Raw genomic sequence first — 24,440 nt, forward strand, 5'->3', positions numbered from 1 at the left:
ACAAAAACTGACCAGGTGGAAACTGACATCTTATCTTCTCTATACCATCTAGTGCTCTATCACATGCGGGAGTGTTTTTGCATTTTCCCCAAGCCTGGGATGAGTATTTTCAATGAGTGAATCAATGCTGAATCAATGTTTTGATGTGGGTTATCTGTAGGAGGTTTAGTAGCGCAGTCATATCCCATTTATGTATCCCTCTGATGCCTTCAGTTTTATATTTTTATATTTTTATGTATCCCTCTGATGCCTTCAGTTTTATATGTTTATCTTTGTATTGAGAAATGTTTTTTGTTTCTGACTACCAGTTGAATAAAGTATATTGAATTGAATCAATGTTGATTAAAAAACAACCCAGTCTTACCTTCTCCAGATACTTAACCAAGAGGTCTTCCGTGCCCTTTCATTCCTTACCCATAGCCCCTACTTCCTTTCTGGCTGTAATGAGTAACTCCAGCACATTCCATTTAACTTAAGAAACACCCAGTTTATTGCACAACAAATGGATGAACCACAAGAAAAGAAGCTGCCTGCTTTACAGATGGCTCAGGTGAAAAGGTTAATGCAAGCAGCTAGTTACTGTACAGGTGGGGAGGAACGTTGTTTACAAAATGGGTGAACAGTCTGAGCATCATGCACCCTTGGCAGCAAATGTCTGAGGCATTTCAAAACGTCTGAAAAATATAGTCCCCAATAAGAAATGACATCGGGGTGAGGGTACATTTGAGGGAGAGAAAATGCTGGTAGAACACAGTCCTCAGCAACAACTGGCGTCAAACCCAGTAAACAGATGCAGCAGGGAGGAAAGGATTGTAGCAAATGACTAGATGTGACCCTGGTTTTGGTTCTCCACTGCGAAACTTTCTTTGTTCAGTATCTGGACATTAAACCTTTGCTGAAGAAATTAAGCAAAGGCAAGCTGCATTGCAAGATTTCTATCCATATTTGGCATATTCTCATGATGACAGGTCTAGTTAAAGCAAAATGGCTTGGCCACCAGGATGAAGCTCCTTTGCTCTGAGATGGAGGTGGGAAATGTGCTCTACAATGGAATGTTGGCAATGAAAATGTAGAATTGGGGTGGAAAGCAGGAAGACCGGATTTAGGGTGGGGTAAAAAAAAAAATCAGTTCCTTGCAACTCATCATCCTTTCCCCTCTGGGATCCAGTTTGGAGCTCAGAATTGGAATTTGTTTTTAACTGGCATGCATCATAAGGTATTTATTTATTTATTTTTAGGATGTGTACAAACATCGCTTAGGAGCAATTGCATGTGGTTCTGCTTTTTTTCTTTTTGCAGGTAAGACAATTGGGGATGGCAGGTCACAAGCCACTTAGGCAAGTATTGCACCTTGATAACAAAATAGATACACATTGACTAGTCTTAAGAGACACTTGAAGCCACCAATCTTAAGATGCATGTCCATGAGCAGTACCTCAGAGCCTGGGTCTTAGTTCTACATATCACTGAGTCCAAAGACCTCAAAAAGACTCAGTAAGCATAACTGCTTGACAAACCCATCTGCATGGTGCATGTCTCAGGCGTATTGCCAGATGGACCACAGAGTGCCCAATGTGATGCTATAGGCCAGCACAGCTACTAGATATGCCCGGAAAAGAAGAACATCCAGGACATAGCCCACCTGCAGCCATTCACGGGCAATGTCACGGAATTCATCCCGCTTCTCCAGAAACTGGCGGATAGCTGCAATCTCTTGCAGGATATTTTCAACCACCAGCGAGCTCTCCCCTTGTGGCTGGGTCACAGGACCACTTGCTCCTCCTTCAAAGTCGTGGGTGCTTTCACAGCTGTAGTGGTTCAGTTTGGCTGGAGAGAGGTAAAGGAAATGGTCGGTAAAGCTGAAACAAATATGAGGGACACACTGGGGAGCTGTAACCCAACCTAAGTGCCAGACCCAAGGGTCAGATCACAACAGCTCCCCACTTCGCTCATCGCAATAATTTCAATAAATTATTGAAATAATTCTCCCTCAGTTCTCCCTCAATGAGAACTCCTTTTAACAATTTGTTGCCAAGGAGTGTGGTGGAGTCTCCTTCTTTGGAGGTCTTTAAGCAGAGGCTTGACAGCCATATGTCAAGAATGCTTTGATGGTGTTTCCTGCTTGGCAGGGGGTTGGACTGGATGACCCTTGTAGTCTCTTCCAACTCTATGATTCTATAACTTAATATGACAGCAAGGATCATTCAGTTAGGAACCTAAAGGTGGCTGCAGCTGACAGACAGCCAATCAAGATACCGGTAGGTGGCGGTGGAGAAGGTGTTGTCTAGCAACCAGCCAGATTGGCATGATCCTTGCTAAGGTTCTGATTGGCTATGTAGTTCTGAGGAAATTTTCCCCTGTATGTTTGGTTGCATGTCTATCCCTGCTGTCCACAAGGCCTATAAATAATATCAAACCTCTCTGTTTATTTCTCCTCATATTATGTCCTGTTTTTGTTCAATTTGCCCAGTAAAATATTAGCAGTTATTTTCTCCCTTCCTCTCTGCACTCCAGCTGCTTTCACTAGGTTAGCATTTCTATCCCCAATAATGTACCACTCGATATGGGCATCCATTTGAACAGTGTTCACACACTTGCATTCCAATTTGGGACTTTGATCTTGCTCTTACCTGTACTGTCGTTGTTTTCCATGTTCCCGGAGATGTCAGAGCTCTGAGTGTGGACCGGACAGAACGTGTTCCTGTCTCGGATGCAGAGCAGGATGGTGGCCCGTTCCAGCACCCAGCGCTTCACCCAGTCAGGTACATGAGGCTGTAGATCTTGCTTATGCACAAGTCGCACTATGAGGATGGTCTCGGTCAAGCTAATGACCAGCAACGCCATGCACACCACAAAATAGACCCCTGTTGGAGGAAAGCCATGACCTTCAGCCAAGTCCATTTCTGAGCTAAGTAGCTCAGTTGGTTAGAGAGTGGTGCCGACAACACCAAGGTTGCAGGTCCGATCCCTGTAAGGGATAGCTGCATGTTCCTGCATGATCCCCAGGGTCCCTTCCCATTCTATGAGATAAAGCTTCCAGCAGCAGAAATGAGTCCTACATTCCCCACACCCCCTCATCTCCCACTACCGCTCAGCCATTGGGGCTCCTCGAAAACCCTGTGTGGGGCTGTTGATCCTCCCTCAATGAGAACTCCTTTAAAATTTCTTAGCCTAGATTCTTTCTCCCTTTCTTCTTGGGCCGAGATCTGCACCTCAAACACACCTTCTCACACATGGAATAATAACATTCAGATGATTTTGCAGGTAGCCCAAGCTGTGCAGTTCATTGGCCATGACCCACATCCCAGGACCGCTTGCAAAAAAAAAAAAAAAAACACCCTCAAAAGCAGGAAGGCATACCTAGCAAACTTGCCAATAATCCCCATAGTGTACACAAAGGCTGTTGTATATCCTGGTGTATTTAAGCATTTTCAGCCTTTGCTTTTGGGCTTTTGAGGTTTTTCTGGACCTGAAGGTCAATTTTTGAGACATTTTGTGTATGGAAAGCAACTAATCAATAAAATAAAAATGAATCATAATATGGCCGATGTCACGAGCACATCTTAGCCATTTCTTGTTTTATCCCGCAACTGATTGAACGCAAGGCACCACCAGCCATGCTGTACAATTCACCCCATTCATGCTTTTGTCAATGGGGTTGCTGTGATCTTACTCGGCCCAGTATACCTGAAGGAGTGTCTCCACCCCCATTGCTCAAGCCAGACACTGAGGTCCTTCTCCGAGGGTCTTCTGCTGGTTCCCTCATTTCAAGAAGCAAAGCTACAGGGAACCAGGCAGAGGGCCTTCTTGGTAGCGGCACCCTCCCTGTGGTACACCCTCCCTTCAGATGTCAAGGAGATAAAGAACTACACAACTTTTTGAAGACATCTGAAGGCAGCCCTGTGTCGGGAGGTTTTTTAACGCTTGATGTTTTATGTCCTTAGATATGCTGTAAGCCGGCCAGAGTGGCTGGGGAAAACCAAGCCAGGTGGGCAGGGTATAAATAATAAAATTATTATTATTACCTATCAGCGGGGTCCCAATCGCCGTGGCTGGCAGTGTATCAGAGACAATGATCAGGAAAACAGAGTAGCCCAAGAGCAGGGTGATCTTGAAGGAGACCCTCTCTCCACTGTCAGGGGGCAGGTAGAAGCCCACAATGTCCATGACCATCAGGAAGATGCTGGGGAGCAGTAGGCTGACGGCGTAAAAGAGGGGGCGTCTTCGGATGACCACCTGCCAAGGCACAAAGAGTCAGGCACAGGCCCTGGGTCTAGCTGAGGCATGCTCTAATGGGTAGCTGGCTCTCCCTCAAATTCATTGTCCCATTTAATGCTTCCTAAGCCGCTGCAAAGTGGCACAAGCCAAGGGCTCCATTGGCACCAGGCGTCTGGCTAAGCTTGCAGGGGGGCATCAAGGAGTCCTTTGGGATGTGCATCACTGCCCAGTCTTTCCTCCTCCTGCTGAAATATTTATGCCCTTTGCTTGCTGCAAAACTGCCTGTCAGGCAAGGTTAACCCTTCCTTCCCTGGAGGGGGACTGGCTGTTTCCACTGCCCATGTTTTCACAGCACATGGCCCCAAAATGTTCTACTTCATAATATTAGGAAAGCACCCAAGTCAAGATGTAGGGAATTCAGGAAAAGTCACACTGGGTTTGCAAGGCAGTTCCAAGCTGAGTATGATATTTCAAAATGGGGAATTAGGTGAGATCAGTGCTTTTTTTCTGGGGGTGCTCAAGGGTACACAGTACCGGTACCTTCCCTCACCAAAAAATTGGAATAGAATCCATTCTTACAAATACTGCAATAGGTTAAGATCTCAGGAAGTACAATAACAACCTTGTAAAATATACAGCTTTGGTTTTTTTTTCCTCCCCCCTTATTTTCCCTTCTACACAGCTTCTGTTTCTGTTTCTCTTTCTCTCTCTTTTATTTATGTCTCACCATGTTTAGTGCACACATAATTATGTACTTTTTGAATTTTCAATAGATTTTTTTTTTAAAAAAAAAAAGTTAAGTGTGGCACTTACTGTAACAACTTCATGGTGAGTACCAGCATCATTTTTCCTTTAAAAAAAGCACTGGGTAAGATTATATATATATATATATATATATATATATATATATATATATAGTTATGAGATATGTTGCAGGAAGAGGCCCCATTTTTCTCTGACGTGCACTTTTAGAAAGGAATGCTCAGGGGAAAAAACCAGGAAGAGAAACTAATGATATCTTAGAAATTCAGCCTTCTAAGAAGTCATCGAACATGATGTTCTGCAGTCCTGGAGCACAATGTGACATAGCAATTGAATGCTGCTACATGATGTAGTGACCAAGGACAAAAGAGGGTAAATGAGGGTGAGGGTGAGTGAGGGCAAAGTTGATGTATGATGTTTGGCAAGCAGTGCCAAAAATCACACAAAAATGTGGGGCTGCCTTTTGGCCTTTCTGAATGAATTGAGCTGTAGTTCCTGTGGCTTGCCTCCAATGACACTTCACACTCAGAGTAGACCCACTGAAATTAATAGGCATGGATAACCCAGGCTCATGAATTTCAATAGGTCTGTGCTGAGAAGAAGTTAGTTGGCTACAACCCTGTGCTTCTATAAGGTATAGGTCGCAACCTGCAGCAGATTGACTGTCCTCATTCTGATATTAAAGCGTCTTTTTTCCCTTTCGGATCTCCAGTTTAGAGAAAGCCTGTTTGTCCTCCCCATACCTGCCAAGTTGCTGTCAGAGAAATAAGGGACTGGGCTGGAAATAGCAGACCGGAAGTAGCGCTGCCGCCATTTTGGAACTGGGTGGAGCATGCTCAGAAGTGACTTTTGACGCTGCTTTGCCCAGTTCCAAAATGGCCACCACACCAGAATAAACCGGGGGGAAACAAAAAAAAAATCCATTTTTTCAGCTAGGAACAGCTGGAAAAATTGGGATTTCCCAGGGGAAATGGGAGACTTGGCAGCTATGGTCCTCCCTTTTCCTCTTGAAAACTAGCATGAAACCTGCAGCAGCAGGTTCTCATTGCCAGAGCTTTGCACCACCCTTCCACCTCCAGCCTTCTTTTACAAATTTCTAGCTCCCACCCACCACCCCTGCCCAGGCCCGTCAGAACTTCTTACAAAGAACTTCATCTCAGCATAGTAGTCGCTGTCACCAACACTGAACTCTCGGAACTGGCTGAGAACGTGCAGAAGCTCCCATTCCCCTTGGTTCATGAAGACACTCTTGTCATGTTTCACTTCCTCTGGGGTCCGCCACAGGGAGATGTTAATGTCCCGGACTGAGGAACAGAAGACAGAAAGAAAAGCAGGGTATGGGTGCCAAAGATGTCATCCCCTCCAGGATTCCCATCGCTTTTCCACACTACACCCATCTCCAAGTGATTTGTTGACCTTTCTGTGTGCCCCATCAAAGACATAATTTTGGACTGATGGCCACACTTGAAAGCCCCACAATGTGGGTTCCAAAATGAGAGGAGTACAGTTGGCCCATGATATTAGCAACCCAGAGTGGCTGGGGCAACCCAGTCAGATGGGCGGCATATAAATAATAAAATTATTGTTATTAGTCATGAAATGCCAGATGAATGGGCCACAACTCAACAAGCTAAGATGTTCATAAGCCTGTTGATTTCTATGGGCCTAAGTGCATGCCTAGCACTTGAAGGAATGGGACCATGTGAGAATCAGGTTCATTTAAAAGGTGTTGGTGGCCATAGTATCTGCCAGGTTGGATCACATAAAAGGTCTCTCTTAAGCCACATATACACCATACATTTAAAGCACTGTGATACCATTTTAAACAGTCATGGTTTCTACCAAAGAATTCTGGGAGCTGCAGTTTGTTAAGGGTCCTGAGAGTTGTTAGGAGACTCCTTATTATCCTCCCAGAGCCACACTTCCCAGAGTTCCCTGTGAAAGAGGGATTGCTTGTTAAACCACTCTAGGAACTGTGCTTCTGGGAGGGGAATAGGGATATCCTAATAGCTCTCAGCATGGGACGCGGGTGGCGCTGTGGGTTAAACCACAGAGCCTAGGGCTTGCCGATCAGAAGGTCGGTGGTTCGAATCCCCGCAATGGGGTGAGCTCCCGTTGCTCGGTCCCAGCTCCTGCCAACCTAGCAGTTTGAAAGCACCTCAAAGTGCAAGTAGATAAATAGGTACCGCTACAGCGGGAAGGTAAATGGCGTTTCCGTGCACTGCTCTGGTTCGCCAGAAGCGGCTTTGTCATGCTGGCCACATGACCTGGAAGCTGTATGCCGGCTCCCTCGGCCAATAATGCGAGATGAGCGCCGCAACCCCAGAGTCGGTCACAACTGGACCTAATGGTCAGGGGTCCCTTTACCTTTTTAATAGCTTTCAGCATCTTTAGCAAACTACAGCTCCCAGAATTCTTTAAAATAGTCTCATAGTGCTTGAAACATGTGGTGTGGATGTGGGTTACGTTCAGTGCTCTATTCCTGGGAGACGCACACCTCTAACAGTTTGCTTCTGTATCTGCTACTTGGAGGTAGGAAACATACATTGACATATGATGCTTGTATTTAGCCATCACAATAGGCAGTCATTGACAAACCTATTTTGCAGGGAGGTTGTTGAGCGGAAATGCTTGGCAGCCAGGGAGTAGGAACCCCTTCCTATTTACCTTGGTCAGTCGGCCTCTTCTCCCAGCATGCAACAAGCCAAAGAGCAAAATCAACACAACTGCTCACGTACTGTTATGCAGCCAGCTGGTGAAGGTCAATGAGCAGTTCTGTACATCAAAGGGGAAGTTATAGATGTCCAGGCTGCAGGCAGTGACCACCTGGACGGGCTTGAGGTTCCGCACTTCCCCATGATGGAGGATGTAAACATAAGGAATATCGGGGGATTTCCCCACATCCACACTGCAGAAAACAGAGGGTGGGGGAGCCAAAGTGAGGGGAGAGAACATGAACCATTTGGGCTGCAGTCAAAACCCACCAAGCGATGGAACTCCTCCATCCGAGATTCCAGATGCTGGGTACCAAAATGTTGCAGCATGCTCCCTGTTCAGGATTCTAGCCGCTCCACCACATTCCTCCTCTCCTACCTTAGATTTTCATTTGTCCTCTGTTCTCCTAGATCCTAGTCCAGGCATCCCCAAACTTCGCCCTCCAGATGTTTTGGACTACAATTCCCATCATCCCTGACCACTGGTCCTGTTCGCTAGGGGTCATGGGAGTTGTAGGCCAAAACATCTGGAGGGCCACAGTTTGGGGATGCCTGTCCTAGTACAACATTCTGACCACTATACCACACTGGACACAGATGGACCATAGATCTGTCTCAGTAATGAACAGCTTCCTATGAACCCTGTAATTCCCCCCCCTCGCAGTCTCAAGTGGCTTCTCTCTTGTGATGACCCATTAAAATAATGCAGCCATTTTCCAATGAAGCTGTTTACCTTACAAACATGAATACGGAAAGGGCATTTTCCTCTCCTCCCCAGAGGGGCTTTCTGATCTTCCAGTGGTCATAATAGAAGGAGGGTGGTTTAGAACAATAGTTCCATCCTCCCGCCTTTCCTTCCTTCTTTCCCTCTCTTTCAAGTATGCGGTGACGGCTCCACAGCTGCCCCTCCATTGTCTCTCTCTCTCTCTCCTCAGAAAATTTGAATCCCACGCCCAATAATTATGAGTGTTTATAGTTTTCCACTACTGGAACCATCCCAATTTCTCAGCCTTCTCCCCATCTGCAATATACAGAGGGGCAAGCCAGAGGAAAAGCATTGTCAAGAATACAAAGTGGAAAGAGAGGGTGACAAGGGAAAGGAGGAACAGTGAGAGAACAGAAATAAATCCTCACATTCCCTTCCATCCCATATTTTCGGCCTCCACAATGTGGAGAGAGGGTGGGTGGGGGAACCCAAGAAGGATGGTGCACTTACAATTCATTGATAAGAATGTCTGGGACCCAGATGGCCTCAGTAGGGACAGACATCTGGGTGATGTTGTCAAACTCCTTTGGATTCCACTGCAGAAACTCATCAATCCAGTGCTGCAAAATAGAGGGGAGGGGGAGGATCTGACACAGTGGTAGATGGAAATAAGTAGGTGGGGTGCTCTGCTGAACCACTTGTGGGTAGGTGTCAACTATTCTATTTTGGGATCTGACCTGAGGAAAGAGTGGCTCTGGAGAGTTGCTACTCTCCTAGACAGCCAGAACTTGCACAGACAGAGCTATAAAGCTTTGTAACTGTAACTTTAAGAAAATTGTGGTTGAGTTTTCTTTTCCCCTCCTCCCTGTGTGAACCTGGGTTAGAGGAGAGGAATTCTGCACTTTCCACCCCATTTCAGTCACCTTGAAACAGGGAGCAGGGATACTGACATTCCTGTGGAGCGGTGAGCCTCAGTGGAGGTTGTGGGGAGCTTTGATCAGACAAAAGGGGAGGCTGAACAGAAGCCTACACAAGAGGATCACCTAGAACCAAGTACCACCTTCTTAGATGGAAGCAGACTCACCTGCCCCAACAGAGTGTTTGCTTGCAAGCTCAACATCACCACAAGGCAAGCGAGTCTTGTGAGAGAACATGCCTTGCCTTGGCTCACCTCATCCTTAAAAGCAGGAGAGGTGGGGGGAACTTGTTGGGACGTCACTTCTGTCCAGTTCTGAACTTCTGGACCTGCTTTTTATCTCCTAAATTGTGACTCTCAAGCAGTGTATCTGCTGCTGAGCTGGTACCGTTACTTGTCTGCATAAATATATCTTCCTTACTTCCAAGTAATAGCCTCTGTCTGTGTTGGGTGGGAGCCAAGATGCTCCATATCATTCATTTTTTTCTCTTTTATCATGCTTCTCTTTTCTTTTTATCAATTGTAAGATGCAGCTTCTGACCTAACTGCACCTCTGAGGGTGAGGCCTGTTTTATTTATAAGCTGCTCACATCATGCGCTCTCATCTTCTCTCCTATGCTACTTCATCCCTCAAACATGCTGTGGGGCAAACTCCCTTCTTCCTTTGGTACCCAGAATAGTGACATTCTAAATTGCTGTACTGCAGGGACCCAGGTGGCGCTGTGGGTTAATCCACAGAGTCTAGGGCTTGCTGATCAGAAGGTCGGCGGTTCGAATCCCTGCAACGGGGTGAGCTCCCGTTGCTTGGTCCCAGCTCCTGCCCACCTAGCAGTTCGAAAGCACATCAAAGTGCAAGTAGATAAATAGGGACTGCTCCGGCAGGAAGGTAAACGGCGTTTCTGTGTGCTGCTCTGGTTCGCCAGAAGCAGCTTTGTCATGCTGGCCACATGACCCGGAAGCTGTCTGCGGACAAACACTGGCTCCCTCGGCCTATAGAGTGAGATGAGCACTGCAACCCCAGAGTCGGACACGACTGGACCTGATGGTCAGGGGCCCCTTTACCTTTACCTTAAATTGCTGTACAAACTATCAATGTGGTAGCCTAGCCCAGGCTTGTGCCCCAGGGTCCCATTGGTGCTATTAATGCAGTGGTGTGACTTCTCCCCCAGAGGTGCACATCATCTGAACACCAGGAGCAACTTGTATTGGAAAAATGGGGCTTAATTGCCTCTCTATGCTGTCAAATGCTTAGTGCTCATGGCAGATGCTGCCCAGCTTTCCAGTACAGAACCCCAGCCACAGTCTGCAGAAGCCAGAACAGCAGAGGGGGACTATGGGGTCCAGTGAATGGAAGGTTGCATCCTAGGAATCAAGAGACCTATATGGTGTCAGTGATGAGCAGCTGCCAGGTCAAAGGGAAAGGAGGAGAGCAAATTGCTCCCATTGGCACAGCCTTCTTACCTGTCTGTACCAGATATAAGTTGTCAGGACTTGGTTTTTCTCATCCTGTTGTTGAAAACAGAGAAGCAGAGATCAGGCTCATGAAACCAAAGGGTCGGTTCCACTATTGACCTCCCTATATGGCTGGCTGCAGGAAAGTAAGGTGACACCTTAAAGAATTTGCAGGGAGCCCCCAAAAGCAATCAGACAACAACCAGCACAGTGCATGCAGGCACACTAAGAAAGAAGAAGCAGCCAGTCCCAGCACTATATCTCTAACATCCCTATGTTTTCAGACCCTTTTTTGGTATATTTACAGGGCGTATCCAGCACAGCACTGAGCAACACCTTCCACCAGCATAAGGATTTCTGCTCGTGCAAAGAAACTTTCCCTCTGTCCTCTCCTCACCCCTTGCACCCCTAAATCTGTTCTGAAAGTTCCCCCAACCCTACAGAGGGAGGTTGTGGGGCATACACAGGAAGAGGAGAGGAGAAGGGGAGTTCTGCTTCACAAGTGGAAATCCTTGAGCTGATGGAATACATCAGTTGGGTACTGCCCTGCCCACATTTTGCATTTCTTTTTTACATGCATAGAAACACACCATAGATGTGCCCATCTGGAGAGAAGAAACAGTGTATTAAGGAGTCCTAAGTGATGCAATGCAAGGGACCCAGGTGGCGCTGTGGTTAAACCACTGAGCCTAGGGCTTGCCGATCAGAAGGTTGGCGGTTCGAATCCCTGTGACGGGGTGAGCTCCCGTTGCTTGGTCCCAGCTCCTGCCAACCTAGCAGTTCGAAAGCATGTCAAAAATGCAAGTAGATAAATAGGAACCGCTACAGCGGGAAGGTAAACGGTGTTTCCATGTGCTGCTCTGGTTTGCCAGAAGCGGCTTTGTCATGCTGGCCACATGACCTGGAAGCTATACGCCGGCTACCTCGGCCAATAATGCGAGATGAGCGCGCAACCCCAGAGTCGGTCACGACTGGACCTAATGGTCAGGGGTCCCTTTACCTTTACCTTTAAGTGATGCTTTAGAAGTGAACCCCTCCTCTTTCATTAGTCGCTAATATCAACAGATAAATTCCAATTCTGTCATGTGAATCAAGGATGGGAAGCTTCTCTCTCTCTCTCTCTCTCTCTCTCTCACACACACACACACACACACACACACACACACTTCCTGATGTTGCTGGGATCCAACTCGCACTAGTCTCCCCATCTCCCCCAACCAGCATAGCCACAGGGATGATGGGAATTATACTCCAGCAGAATCACTGATGTGAAACATTGTGGAGACCAGCTTCTTTACATGTCTGAAGCAGAAAACCTGGGCACGAGTGGGAGGGTATATTGTTTTCATTTGTTGCTACGTTATGCATTTTTGTGTTCTTATATCGTAAACCTCCTGTGATCTTTGGATGAAGGGTGGTAAAGAAATTTAATAAATAATAGTAATAAATAAAAAATCTTGTGACTCCCTGGGAGATGGAGAGGGCTACCTAAATTCAGGTGGATTATGTCTGTCACCTTGCCCACAGTGATCTGTGGGAACAGGAAACCTGGACCTTTTGAGAGAGGAGGAGGAGGAGACTTACCACACTCAGGATGGCATAGACCATGACATCGATAGCCACATTGGTGGTCTTCCTCCAGTTCCGAACAGGACGGACATCCTTTTTGTAGTTGGAAAATAAATAGTCAGAGAGCAGGCGGAGAGCAGGCTTAGTCAAGTTTGCTGGTTTGCTGGCTGTTTTATGATAAGCTGGAGAAGTTGGAAAAGAAAACAATGTGTGTCATTGGCTATATCTTCTTGGCAGTAAAACTCCCTGAAGGTGATTTTCTGCCAAGGTGGTTTTAGGCTGGGATGACCCGTGCAGTGGCGCTGGGTGCTGGACTGCAGGGGGCGCTACTGTACAACAATGCTGTAGAATGGAGAGCAAGAGGTGTGTGGGGGGGTGAATTTTAGTGTCACACAGGGTGCCACTGATATTTGAGAGCCCAAGGGCCGCCACTGCTTTCTGCATACAAAAATAAAAATGAAAAAATCCAATTTATAATCCAGCAGTGGAGTCTGATTCCATTAAGTGAAGGGGGCACTGCTTCAGCAACCTCAGTCTGCCCTCAGCCGCCCTGATTTACCTATCCTAAAAACCAATCCTCACACTGGCTGTTGGCTTCCTCTTCTTCCTCAGTCTCAATGCCACTTTTGTAGAGGAGTATGGGGCAAATTGGCTCTGGCCCCATCTACTGTTGGCCTCCTATCCTCCGCCCCTCTGGCCCCAATGAGCACCAGGCACTAGTGCAGAACCCCACCTACCCCCAACTCCACAGTTAGGCTTGGAAACACCTCCTGTCCAAGTAAATAGGAGACTTCACCCCCCCAGCCTAAAGCAAATACAAGAATGATTGGGAGTGGGGGTGCAGTTGGGGAGGGGAGGGTTAACCTGCCCACCCCCATGCAATGTGATTCCCTCATTGAAAACAGACTATGTGCTACATTTAGGCTTGATGGGTGCTCCAATCAGCTCTAATTGAGACTGTAAACATCTTTGTGGTGGACATGTACACTGGTAAAAGCTTTCTGGGAAATGATATATAATGAATTAAAGAAAATGTTTAAAAACACATTTGTTAAAAAAAACCCAGAAGCTTTTCTGTTAGGTATAATAGGTGAAGAGATACCAAAAGAGGATAAAAGACTTTTTATGCATGCAACGACATCAGCGAGAATGCTTCTAACCCAGAGATGGAAGGAGGGAGAAGTACCAACAAGAGAAGAATGTCAGCCAAAACTGATGGAAAACACAGAGATGGCGAAAATAACGGGGAAGTTCAGAAACCAGGAAGATCAAGTATTTTAAAAAAGACTGGAGTAAATTCTTAATTTATTTAAGACCACTGTAAACAGTTAAAATCATTGGCAGGGATATAATGGCACTTGTAATGTGGAATTAATTATGGTAACTATAGATCTTTAAAAGATGAATAAAGGAAAAAGATGCAGAAAATGTTGTCTTGAATATGGAGCCCATGGAGGGAGGGAGGGAGGGAGGTCCAAAGGTTCAATAGAACCTTTTATTCAAATGTTTGAAATGGTTAAAGTTAAAATGTATAAAATTATGTAAAAAAAAAGTTATATAAAAAAGAGAGAGAGACTGTAAACATTTTGCGGCAGAAAGGCCTGTGGGTTGGTTGATTGTTTTCTCTCTAGCGCTACTCAGTAAGATGCAATGTAACCTGATGGTGCTATATAGATAAACCAGAATAAGTAACATGTGGCTCGGCTGATTCTGTATCCAAAGCAGAGGTGGAATCTCTCCCATGAACCTCTTGATCTTTTCCACCAGATCAGGATCTGTTCTGTCATGAAACAGTGGACCTTATGAAGACAAAGACTTGCTACCATCTTGAAAGTAGCATCGCCCACCTCTGCTTCCATTGTTGTGGCTCTTCCGGAATTATAGGGGGGAAATTGCCTTTGATGCAAGCTTATATTGCAAGGCAGCTCACAACCGGGGGGGGGGGGAGCCAGGTCAAAACAGCAGAGCTGCTGCTTGCCTGCCTGCCTGCCTGCCTGCCTGCGACGTCTCTCCCTGAACATGACTTCCTAAGACTGGGGCACAATTCACACTTTGCAAGCAGCCCCTAATTGGAATAGATCTGCAGGTGCTTGGGGGAGAGCATCCTTAGAGGAGGCTTTTCAAGCAGACCCCTCTGCCTTTTCATACCATCTATAATTCCTCTAAGCTAGCTGGGCGCACGAGCTTCAGGCAGCTGGAGGGAGAAGACAGGGAGGGCCAAGCAGAGAGAAGAAAACAAATTAGGGGAGTCCGCTGAAAGCAGGCTGGCTGGGTAATTCAATGGCAGATTTTGCCTTTGTCTCTTCCAAATGACCCTTAAAGATCCAACTGGCATGCAGCAAGGTCTAAAGCTGGCTAGGGTTGGCTACAGGATTAGCTCTTGGGCCTTTTGCCTCTGCTATTGAGGGGTTTTTTTGGGGGGGTAGATTATGCACTTTTACTAAAATGACAGAGAGAGGATTTGATGGGCTGTCCATGATCCAGCTTTTGGGGAGGGAGGGAAGAAGCTCGGAGGACTTATAAATTCACAGGGCTCTTGAAAACATTGTGCTGAAGAACTCAGTCCCAAGATGCTCCTGGATTCTGCAAACTGAGCATGGAGATGCTTGAGCTGAGCCAAGGGCTAGTGGACTTGGCTTGCTCCCAGCCAATGGCTTTGGGGTCCTGTGGTTTTGGAAGGAGCAGGAGTGAGGTCTTTGACACACATTTCTCTGCCCTTTTCGAAAAGTCTCCAGCACCCAGGAATAAAACAAGCTTTTCTATCTTTTCCACCCCCATATTTCCTGCATGCAGCAGATGGGAGTGGGATCTGTTTTTTTTTTTAAAAGAGAGAAAAATAAAACAAAAAACAGCACATTGGGCTTTGTTATTTTTTCACATGCCAGGAACACAATGAATGTTGTTTTTCACCTAGAAAGGGCAAAGAGGTGGTGGAATTTGGAGCAGACCTGGGCTGGCTGATGTCTGGCAGGGATGCAGACTGAGGCAAGCAGGGCACCCTCTGATGAAATGGAAGAATTTCATTCAAATCCATCTTCAAGAAAAGTGGCAGTCATTTGAGGGAGCTGTGTGGTTAAGAACGTAAGAAGAAACCTGATGGATCAGGCCAGTGGCCCTTCTAGTCCAGCAATCTGTTCTTACACTGGCCAACCTGATGCTCCAAAGAGAAACCCAACAACACTCTCCTCTGTTGTGATTTCCAGCAACCGAGACAGGCACACTGCTGTGGAGCTAGAACACAGCCATTGGGGCTAATAGTAACTGGCAGCTTCCTCCACCCTGAATTTCTCCCAATCCTCTTTGAAAGGCATCCAAGCTGGTGGCCATCACTGCCTCCTCCTTGCGGAATGAGTTCCATAGTTTAACTATGTGTTGCATGAAGATGTCCTTTCTTTTGTCTATATTGAATCTTCTAGAGCAGGCACGTCCAACAGGTGGATTGTGATCTACCGGTAGATCACTGGACATCTGCGGTAGATCACTGGTAGATCACTGGCTTGCCCCCTAAGCAGCTCAACAACTTTGGCTCCCCTAAAAAATGCTCAGCATTTTAGCCCTTCACCCCCAAAAAAGAGGGCTTTCCCCCCACCTCAGAAAAGCTCAACAACTCTGACCTGAACCCCTAACAAATTGAGCCTTCCTCCTTCCTAAAAAACTCAACTTTGACCTGAACCCCTAAAAAGTGAGGCCTTTTTCCTCCCTAAAAAAAAGCTTAACACCTTTGACCTGAACCCCCCCCCCAAAAGGGGGTAGATCACTGTCAGTTTTTAACTTTGTGAGTAGATCACAGTTTCTTTGGAGTTGACCACCCCTCTTCTAGAGTTCAGAGTTTATTGTCTCTTCCTCTCCCTCTCTCTCTGGCTGATTGATCTCTCTGGCTCAGGAGTAGCCAGCATAGTACCTACTACTACGTGGAGTCCAACGGCCAGCATCATGGACCATTGCCAGTTCTGGTTTGGGCTCATGGGAGTTGTAGTCCACAACATTTGGAGGACACCCCATCAGAGAACCTTGTCTGAGCTCCTACCTCACTGGCTGTGTCTTCTTTGAAGGAGAATGTCCCGGGTTAAAATTCCTGACACTCTGACCTGCAATGGTTTCAGGATGAAGGACTGAGAAAAGTCCTTATATATCGGAGAGCCTGGAGAGTTGCTACCAATCATACTGAGCTAGAGCACGATTCCCCAACCTAGTGCCCCCCACAATGTTTTGGCTTCATAGTCAGTGGCTGTATACCAGTTTCTGGAAACCACAGGAGAGAAGAGTGCCCTTGTGCTTGGGTCCAGCTTGTGGGCTTCCTAGGGAAGGCATCTGTTTGGCCACTGTGAGAACAAGTTGCTCAACTTGATAGTCCATTGGCCTGGTACAGCCAATGACAACCACTCCCATCATCCCCAGGCAGCATGTTCAATGACCAGGGATGGTGGGAGTTGTAGTCCAGCAACATCTAGATGGCCCCTAGAATAGCCTGCTGGATCAGGCCAATGGTCTATCAAGTTCAGCATCATGCTCTCACAGTGGCCAGCCAGAAGCCCCAATGAGAAGCCCAAAAGCAGGACATGAAAGCGACAGGAAACCACTCCTGTGATTTCCAGCAACTTGTACTCAGAGACCTCCAACAGTATAAGGCTGGGAAATGTCCACCAAAATGATGGGAAGGGCTGTAGCTCAGTTGGTAGAGCACCTACTTTGTACGAAGAAGGTCCCAGGTTCAAGTCCCATCATTTCCAGGTAGGAATAGGGGAGACGCCCTGCATGAAATCCCAGAGAAGCACTGCCAGTCAGTGTAGAACAATGCTGAGCAAGATGGACCATGGGGTGTGACTCAGCATCAGGCAGTTTCCTATGTTTGTCTTGGAAGGATAAAGCACCTTCCCTGCAAGGAAAAGCCGAAAGCATTTTGGCGCTTTTCAGTTGGGCGGGGAGTATCTTGGTGAGGGACACGATAGAGGTTTATCGAATTATGTATGGTGTTGAGAAAGTGGATAAGAGACTTACTTCCACCCCTCCTTCCACTTTCCTAATACTAGAACTCGGGGTCATCCAATTAAATTCACTGGCAGTAGGTTCAGGACCGATAAGAAAGTACTTCTTTGCACAATGTGCAATTAATGTATGGGATTCTCTGCCACAAGATGGGGAGAGACATTTGCTGGCTGAGATTCTTCTTAAGGGTAAGGTATTAGGCAGGCTCAGGAAGGCGAGTTTATCAATGGCTACTCACTTTTGATGGCTGCATGGAAATGTCATGTTCAGAGGCACTCTATTTCTGCATGCCAGCTACTGGGGAACAACAACTAGAGAGGGCTGTTGTTTTCTTGTCCTACTTGTGGGGATCTTGGAAGCTTAAGATTGGGCATTTTGAGAAATTGAATGCTACTCTAGGTGGACCTTTTGGTCTGGCTCAGCAGGACTCCTGTTATGTTCTTATGGATTATTTATCCCTAATAATTCTGGCCACAGCCCTGCTAAAAATGTGACCTAAGCAAGACCTATTGGAACAAAGATGTTGTGCTCACCCAACCTTCTTTCCATAGAATCATAGAGTTGGAAGGGACCACAAGGGTCATCTAGTCCAACCACCAGCAGTGCAGGACTTTGTTTTGTCCAAGGTGGGGCTCAAACTCACAACCTTGAGATCAAGAGTCTCTTCCTCTACCAATTGAGCTATCCCTTGTCCAGGTTCCTTTCAACGGGATTTTGAGACAAGGACTTCATGACAGTTTCTGCCACCAATCATGAAACCACATGTGCAATTCTCTATGGAGAACCTGTGGCCCTCCAGATGTTGTTGGACTATATCTCCCATCAGCCCCAGCAGCCATCATGGCCTACAACCAGGAATGATGGGAGCTGTAGTCCACCCAGCAACATCTGGAGGGCTACAATTTCCTCACCCTGTCCTGACATTCCACATTTTGGTCACTTTTCCAGAACATTAACATTGTGCTAATTTAAGTTAAGAGGAGGGATGTCTCTCAGATGGTCTCCAAATGAAAGCCACGTTCAAACCTGTCTTGGGATGGCAACCAAACAACAGCAGATGTCCACCTGTCAGTATTTTCCAGCTCCTCTCCATTCTGCTCCCACTGCTTAGCAAACCAAAGAGCCCCTAATTAAACAGATGATCATTAGCTAACCCGGTCCATTGTGTTATCAGGAACAGGAAGCCTGAGCAACAACACAATCATCTGTTCTCTGCACCGTTGCTGCCGTCCAAGGATTCCAACCCCCGCCATTCTGAGCCACGAGCGATACACAGAACTGGGTTTTCCAAGTTCAACTCGGCTCAGGCAACAGGTTCTGAAACAACATGCCCCGTCCCCCCACCCCCACCCCAGTGCTTTATTGTTCTCCACAGGTCTGTGAATAAATGTGCACTTTTCCATCTCTCCTCTCTCCTCTGCCCCCAGGTAGTTCAAATGATAAGAAACTTGAGATTAGAATAAAAAGCCACAGCAAAATGGTAAAATTATCTTTGCAAAACGCCGGGTGTGTTTTTAAGGTAGCCAGCCTAAATCATATTTTTTTTAAAAAAAAAAAAGTTTTTTGCACTTGACTTGCAAAAAAAAAGTCTTGTGATTCATCCACACAAATGTTAAAGATTGCTTTTAATATCCCATGAAGAAAAGCACCCTTTCATCCAGATCCAGCACCTTCTATTAAAAGAATGTGGAGGACATAAAGGCACTAGATAACCAGGGGTACCATCAAGTCAGAATGTTAGGGCAGATGCCCAAGGACTCTATCAGCAAATTGAGCAGGAGGAGCCCCAAATACAGCAGGGCTGGTTTACAATATTTTGAAGTTGTGCATATTATTGTCATCTAAACAGTGGGGGCATAAGGCCAGTAAGTCTCGAGTCTGCACCAGCCTTCTCAACCTGCTGCCCTCCTGATATTGCCGGACTCCCAACTCCCATCAGCCCCACCCAGTATGGCCAATGGTTAGGGATGAAGGGCGTTGGGTCCAATCATATCTAGAGGGCCACAGGTTAGGGAGGCTGCTCTAAAATGAGATAAATGCACCACAAAGTAGAAAAGAATGATGCTTTAAGCCAATCATTCTATTTCCAGCAGTGGAGTAGCTCACATGAAGGGCATGAAAACAACTGTTCTCCTCCTCCTCCTCCTCCTCCTCCTCCTCCTCCTCCTCCTCCTCCTCCTCCTCCTCCTCCTCCTCTTCTTCTTCTTCTTCTTCTTCTTCTTCTTCTTCTTCTTCTTCTTCTTCTTCTCCTCCTCCTCCTCCTCCTCCTCCTCCTCCTCCTCCTCCCCCCCCACTATACATGGGATTTGGAGGTAGACTTCCTCTGAACCTGGAGGTTCCATTCATGTCTATTAGCCACTAGCAGACTTCCTCCTGTGTGAATGTGTTTTATCCCCTTTTAAAGCCACCCAAGTGAGGAGCTGCCTTTGCAGCTTGTGGCAGCAAATTCCAGAGTTATCTTTTACAAAAAGGCTTTCCTTTCTCTCTCTCTCTTTCTCTCTCTTTAGTTTCAACTTATCCTCTCCTCCCCTCCCCTCAATTCCAAACTCAGGATTGCCCTGGAGCAATCCAGTATTACTGAACAAAAGCTAGTCATCAATGTTCTTTCATAGACGTACAGCAACATGGGACCCAGAGTTCAGATGATTTGAGTTGCACCGCTGTCTTTAATACGAAACGTTCGGCAGCCTCTCTGAATCGACCTCGCAAACGCGGACAGCACCCCCTGCCCCCCCTGCAAAGTCTCTCCTTCAGCTCACAGGCACAAAACAAGCAGCCTTTCAAACTTTTGCTCAAGTTTCCTTACCTTTGCATTGCAGCTCAGAAGTAAAGAACAGCAGGAGCAGAGAGACCCCCAGAGCAGAGGGAGCCATGAACGCCTTGGGGAGCATGGAAAGCACTTTATTGCTTGACGCTTCTTCCAATCGCCTTGACACAGCAGAGGAAATCTTATGGTTCCCTCTCGCACCCCTTTCTTCCACTCTGTCTTTGCCTCTGCAGAGAAATTAAACGCAATTAAGGAGGCAGAGCGCACTTTATTCCCCTCCTTTCTTGTTTCCCCCCTAACTGTTGGATTTTTTAAAAATGCATAATTAATGTTGCAATCAGCCTCCTTCTGCTGCCTCAAGTTTCAGGCAGGGAGGACTCCAAGATATTCACCCACCCACCCAAGCTGATGTCATGCAAAGATGCTCAGGGATTGATGCTCATCACTGCCGCATCTCTTTAGTTGCGGGGAGGGCAGGGTACCACTGTCTGTGTGAGGGTAAAACCTGAGAGACCATGCAGAACCTGAGACTCACTTGAGCGCTGTCCTGACAAATTGATGAGGACGTTTCGACGATAATTTCTGCATTAACGTATCAAGTGCTGCGATATGGATACAGCTGGGAGCAGATAACGTTAGCACAATCTCCGACAGGACTGAAACACCGGACCTCAAGTTACACGGTGCGGGAATTCAAGCTGCAGAACCACAAGGCATCCCTCTGTGGAACAAAAGTTATTAAACTCACAATGTGCGTGAGACACTTAAGACAGACCTAGAATGGCTGCCACGTACAATTTACTGGGGAAGGTGATGGAGGACAAGACTGAGGCCCAACCCATGGGGGAGGAAATCGGGTATGGGAGGAGACTTGCACTGTGAACGTCAAAACTTTCTGGGTCTCTAAAGCTGAAGTCTGAAGTATCCTGGCCTTGAAGTAAGAGGCAATGTCTACCCGGAGCAGAAATATTTTCCAGGGACAGTCCCAGATTTACAGAAGCCATCCCAGGTGCAAACTTTATAATAGGAAATCACGTTGGTGAAAGATGGAACTCCACAGCGCCATCTGGTGTCACAGTGTTATAATGCATATAAAACACTTTTTCTTTACTAATGGTAGCTAAGTCCCCAGTTTTTGATTTGATCCCAGAATGTTAGGATGTTCCTATTTTCATTGGAGAAATGTTGGAGGGTAGGGAGTTATGCGACCCTCTGAGCCACGGAGATAAGTAACTATACAACCTTTAGAAGACATCTGAAGGCAGCCCTGTATAGTGTTATTATGTTTTTATCTATGTAGGAAGCTGCCCAGAGTGGCTGGTGCAACCCAGTCAGATGGGTGGAAGAAGAAGAAGAAGAAGAAGAAGAAGAAGAAGAAGAAGAAGAAGAAGAAGAAGAAGAAGAAGAAGAAGAAGAAGAAGAAGAAGAAGAAGAAGAAGAAGAAGAAGAAGAAGTCCCTATTTTCATTAGAAAAAATGTTGGAGGGTATGGAGTCCTCGGGTGGTGGAATGGACTGCAGCATTGCAAACTGCAGTTTGGAGTACATCATTCTTGAATGCTCCCTTATGTCAAAAACATGCCTGTCAAGCAGAAGATCAACACAGTGAGAAAGGGCTGGGCTACAATCTCCTTCAGGTGTGCTATTTTTTTACTTGCAGGTATCATCAAAAACAGGAATGCCCACCCACCAGAATGCAGCACATTCTGCTACATCACGCCCACCTCATTCTGCCGCATGCTTAAATTGGTATCTGGCCCATACTGTGTTATTATTAGTAGTGGTAGTAGCAGCAGACCTGTGTCTGTGTTACTGGGGAGGTGGAAGATGCCATGCATTGCCTTTTGCACTGTCGCTTCTATAGAGATTCCAAAGCTCATTATTTGGGAGACCATTTGAGAGTAAGAGCGGGCTGGACCCTGACTGATATTATTTGCAAACTGTTGGCAGACCACAATAAAACCATGACAAATAAGGAGGCCAGTGGCATAGCGGGGGGGGGGGGTTGCCCCAGGAGCAAAATTGTTAGATCCCTTCTGTGCCTTCTGTTATGTTTACTAGGGTCGGGAAAGGAAAGGACTTATCAATGGTTCTTGGAACACCCAATTTGTGTTTTCATCTGCAAAATGCAGGAGGAGAGGAAAAGCAGAATGAGGCAGTAAAATCCTAGTGTGATAGACTGGATTCGGTTCTGAGTGCAAGATCTACATTGGCTCCCAGTACGTTTCCGAGCACAGTTCAAAGTGTTGGTGCTGACCTTTAAAGCCCTAAACGGCCTCGGTCCAGTATACCAGAAGGAGCGTCTCCACCTCCATCATTTTGCCCGGACACTGAGGTCCAGCACCGAGGGCCTTCTGGCGGTTCCCTCGTTGCGAGAAGCCAAGTTGCAGGGAACTAGGCAGAGGGCCTTCTCGGTAGTGGCGCCCGCCCTGTGGAACGCCCTCCCATCAAATGTCAAAGAGAAAAACAACTATCAGACTTTTAGAAGACATCTGAAGGCAGCCCTGTTTAGGGAGGCTTTTAATGTTTAATCCATTATTGTATTTTATTTTTCTGTTGGAAGCTGCCCAGAGTGGCTGGGGAAACCCAGCCAGATGGGCGGGGTATAAATAATAAATTATTATTATTATTATTATTATTATTATTATTATTATTATAAAAAATAAAAAATAAATCCTTATTACCCCGTTACAGAGAGGAGGAGAAGGCCATGGGGGTCTGAAAAACAGCATGCAGATAGATGGTGATAGATGATAGATGATAGATAGATAGATAGATAGATAGATAGATAGATAGATAGATTTAGATGATGATAGATAGATAGATGATAGATAGATGATAGATGATATGTTGTCATGATCACATTCCTTAATGCTCCCATACTTTTTTAATAATAATAATAATAATAATAATAATAATAATAATAATAATAATAATAAACAACTCTCCCTGCAAGTTGAGCAACTAGCTAGCACATCACGGAGAGAGGTGGCAGCCCTTGCTGTGCTAATTTTTCCTTGCCTGGATTCTCATCTTCCACATAGCAGAGTATTCAAAAATGTGGGCTTCTCCCTTCCACTCCCTTCCACCACCTTAAGTAGCCCTGGGCTTCTTCTAAACCTCAGGTTAATGGCATATGCCTATTGCTTAGGCATCCTTTCCACTCAGAGCGCCTGCAAGGGCAGTGGCCTACAGGAACTGGTTATTTGGAAATCAGGTGGAGACGAGCAAACCAAATTGGGGAAGCTTTTTTCTTCCCTCTCATGGTGTTCATTCTGATGCCCTTCTCCTCCCAACAGAACAACAACCAGATCTTATTTTTCCAAAGCCTCTCCGTGCCACCTCCCCCACCTTGCGCCACCCAAAACAGAGATGTCCTATTAATGGAACTGATGGTGGAACAAGCAGAAATTGGAGCCCTCGGCTACAGCGCAGGGGCAAATTGCATCAGGTGGCAGCGTGGAGTCACTTAGAGAAGATAAGAAATTAGTGTGGAGTCCTGATGAACTCAGCCCTTGACTGCCAGTACTTGTGTCATGGAGAAAGTGAGCGCAAAGCCAGCACTAATTTGATTTCTTGACTCTGTTAGCAGATGGCAAGCTTCCTCCCCGTGGAAGCGGAGACGGTAGCTCAGATCTGTGTGCTCTTATTGAATCTTGAGAGCCAGAAGCAAGGAGTGGCTAGCTGAGACGAGGATAGGTCCCTGTGAGGCTGGCGGCTTCCACCCTGATTGGGAGAGCCACCATTCGTTTGGCGGCACCGTACTTTGGCAGCCAGAACAAGCTGTGTGGTCAGAGGGGCTTTTACCCAGGGTCATAGACGCTACAGAAAACAGAGCTAGCTTCTTCAATAAACACATTGTAAAGTGATCCTCCTAGTGAACAGTGATCATCACCACTTCCAGAGAGCCTCAGTGCCGCCAACATTGCTGAGATGAAAATAAAGTAAAGGGTAAAGGGACCCCTGACCAATTAGGTCCAGTCGCGGACGATTCTGGGGTTGCGGCGCTCATCTCGCTTTACTGGCGAGCCGGCGTACAGCTTCCGGGTCATGTGGCCAGCATGACTAAGCCGCTTCTGGCGAACCAGACACACGGAAACACCATTTACCTTCCTGCCAGAGTGGTACCTATTTATCTACTTGCACTTTGACATGCTTTCGAACTGCTAGGTGGGCAGGAGCTGGGACCGAGCAACGGGAGCTCACCCCGTCGCAGTGATTTGAACTGCAGACCTTCTGATCAGCAAGCCTAGGCTATGTGGTTTGGACCACAGCGCCACCCATGTCCTTGAGATGAAAATAGGGAAAGCCTATTCCATACCCACCAGCATTTCCTTGGTGCAAATGGAGAT

General features: G+C 46.5%; 1 protein-coding gene across 1 annotated transcript; it reads right to left on the bottom strand.

Annotated features, from left to right (window-relative positions):
* Positions 1 to 475: 475 nt before the first annotated feature.
* Positions 476 to 20,214, bottom strand: HTR3A (5-hydroxytryptamine receptor 3A). The gene is made up of 10 exons (XM_088657551.1): positions 20,130 to 20,214; positions 15,286 to 15,294; positions 12,353 to 12,519; positions 10,778 to 10,822; positions 8,911 to 9,020; positions 7,719 to 7,888; positions 6,124 to 6,284; positions 4,026 to 4,236; positions 2,631 to 2,864; positions 476 to 1,827 (listed from the first exon to the last, which is right to left on the bottom strand). Exons 1-10 carry the CDS (start codon positions 20,212 to 20,214, stop codon positions 1,538 to 1,540), a joined length of 1,482 nt encoding a protein of 493 aa, XP_088513677.1. The 3' UTR covers positions 476 to 1,537.
* Positions 20,215 to 24,440: the final 4,226 nt, after the last annotated feature.

The sequence above is a fragment of the Zootoca vivipara genome, chromosome 14 (assembly GCF_965207765.1).
Source record: "Zootoca vivipara chromosome 14, rZooViv2.hap1.1, whole genome shotgun sequence".
Taxonomy (NCBI): domain Eukaryota; kingdom Metazoa; phylum Chordata; class Lepidosauria; order Squamata; family Lacertidae; genus Zootoca; species Zootoca vivipara.

Bases quoted from the DNA above. Each gene is read 5' to 3' on its own strand.
- HTR3A (XM_088657551.1), bottom strand. From the start codon at position 20,214: ATGCTCCCCAAGGCGTTCATGGCTCCCTCTGCTCTGGGGGTCTCTCTG. The intron at 10,823-12,352 runs GTAAGTCTCCTC...TTTCAACAACAG, and splicing joins TCTATGCCATCCTGAGTGTG to GATGAGAAAAACCAAGTCCT. The intron at 2,865-4,025 runs GTAATAATAATA...TTCCTCCAACAG, and splicing joins GATTGGGACCCCGCTGATAG to GGGTCTATTTTGTGGTGTGC.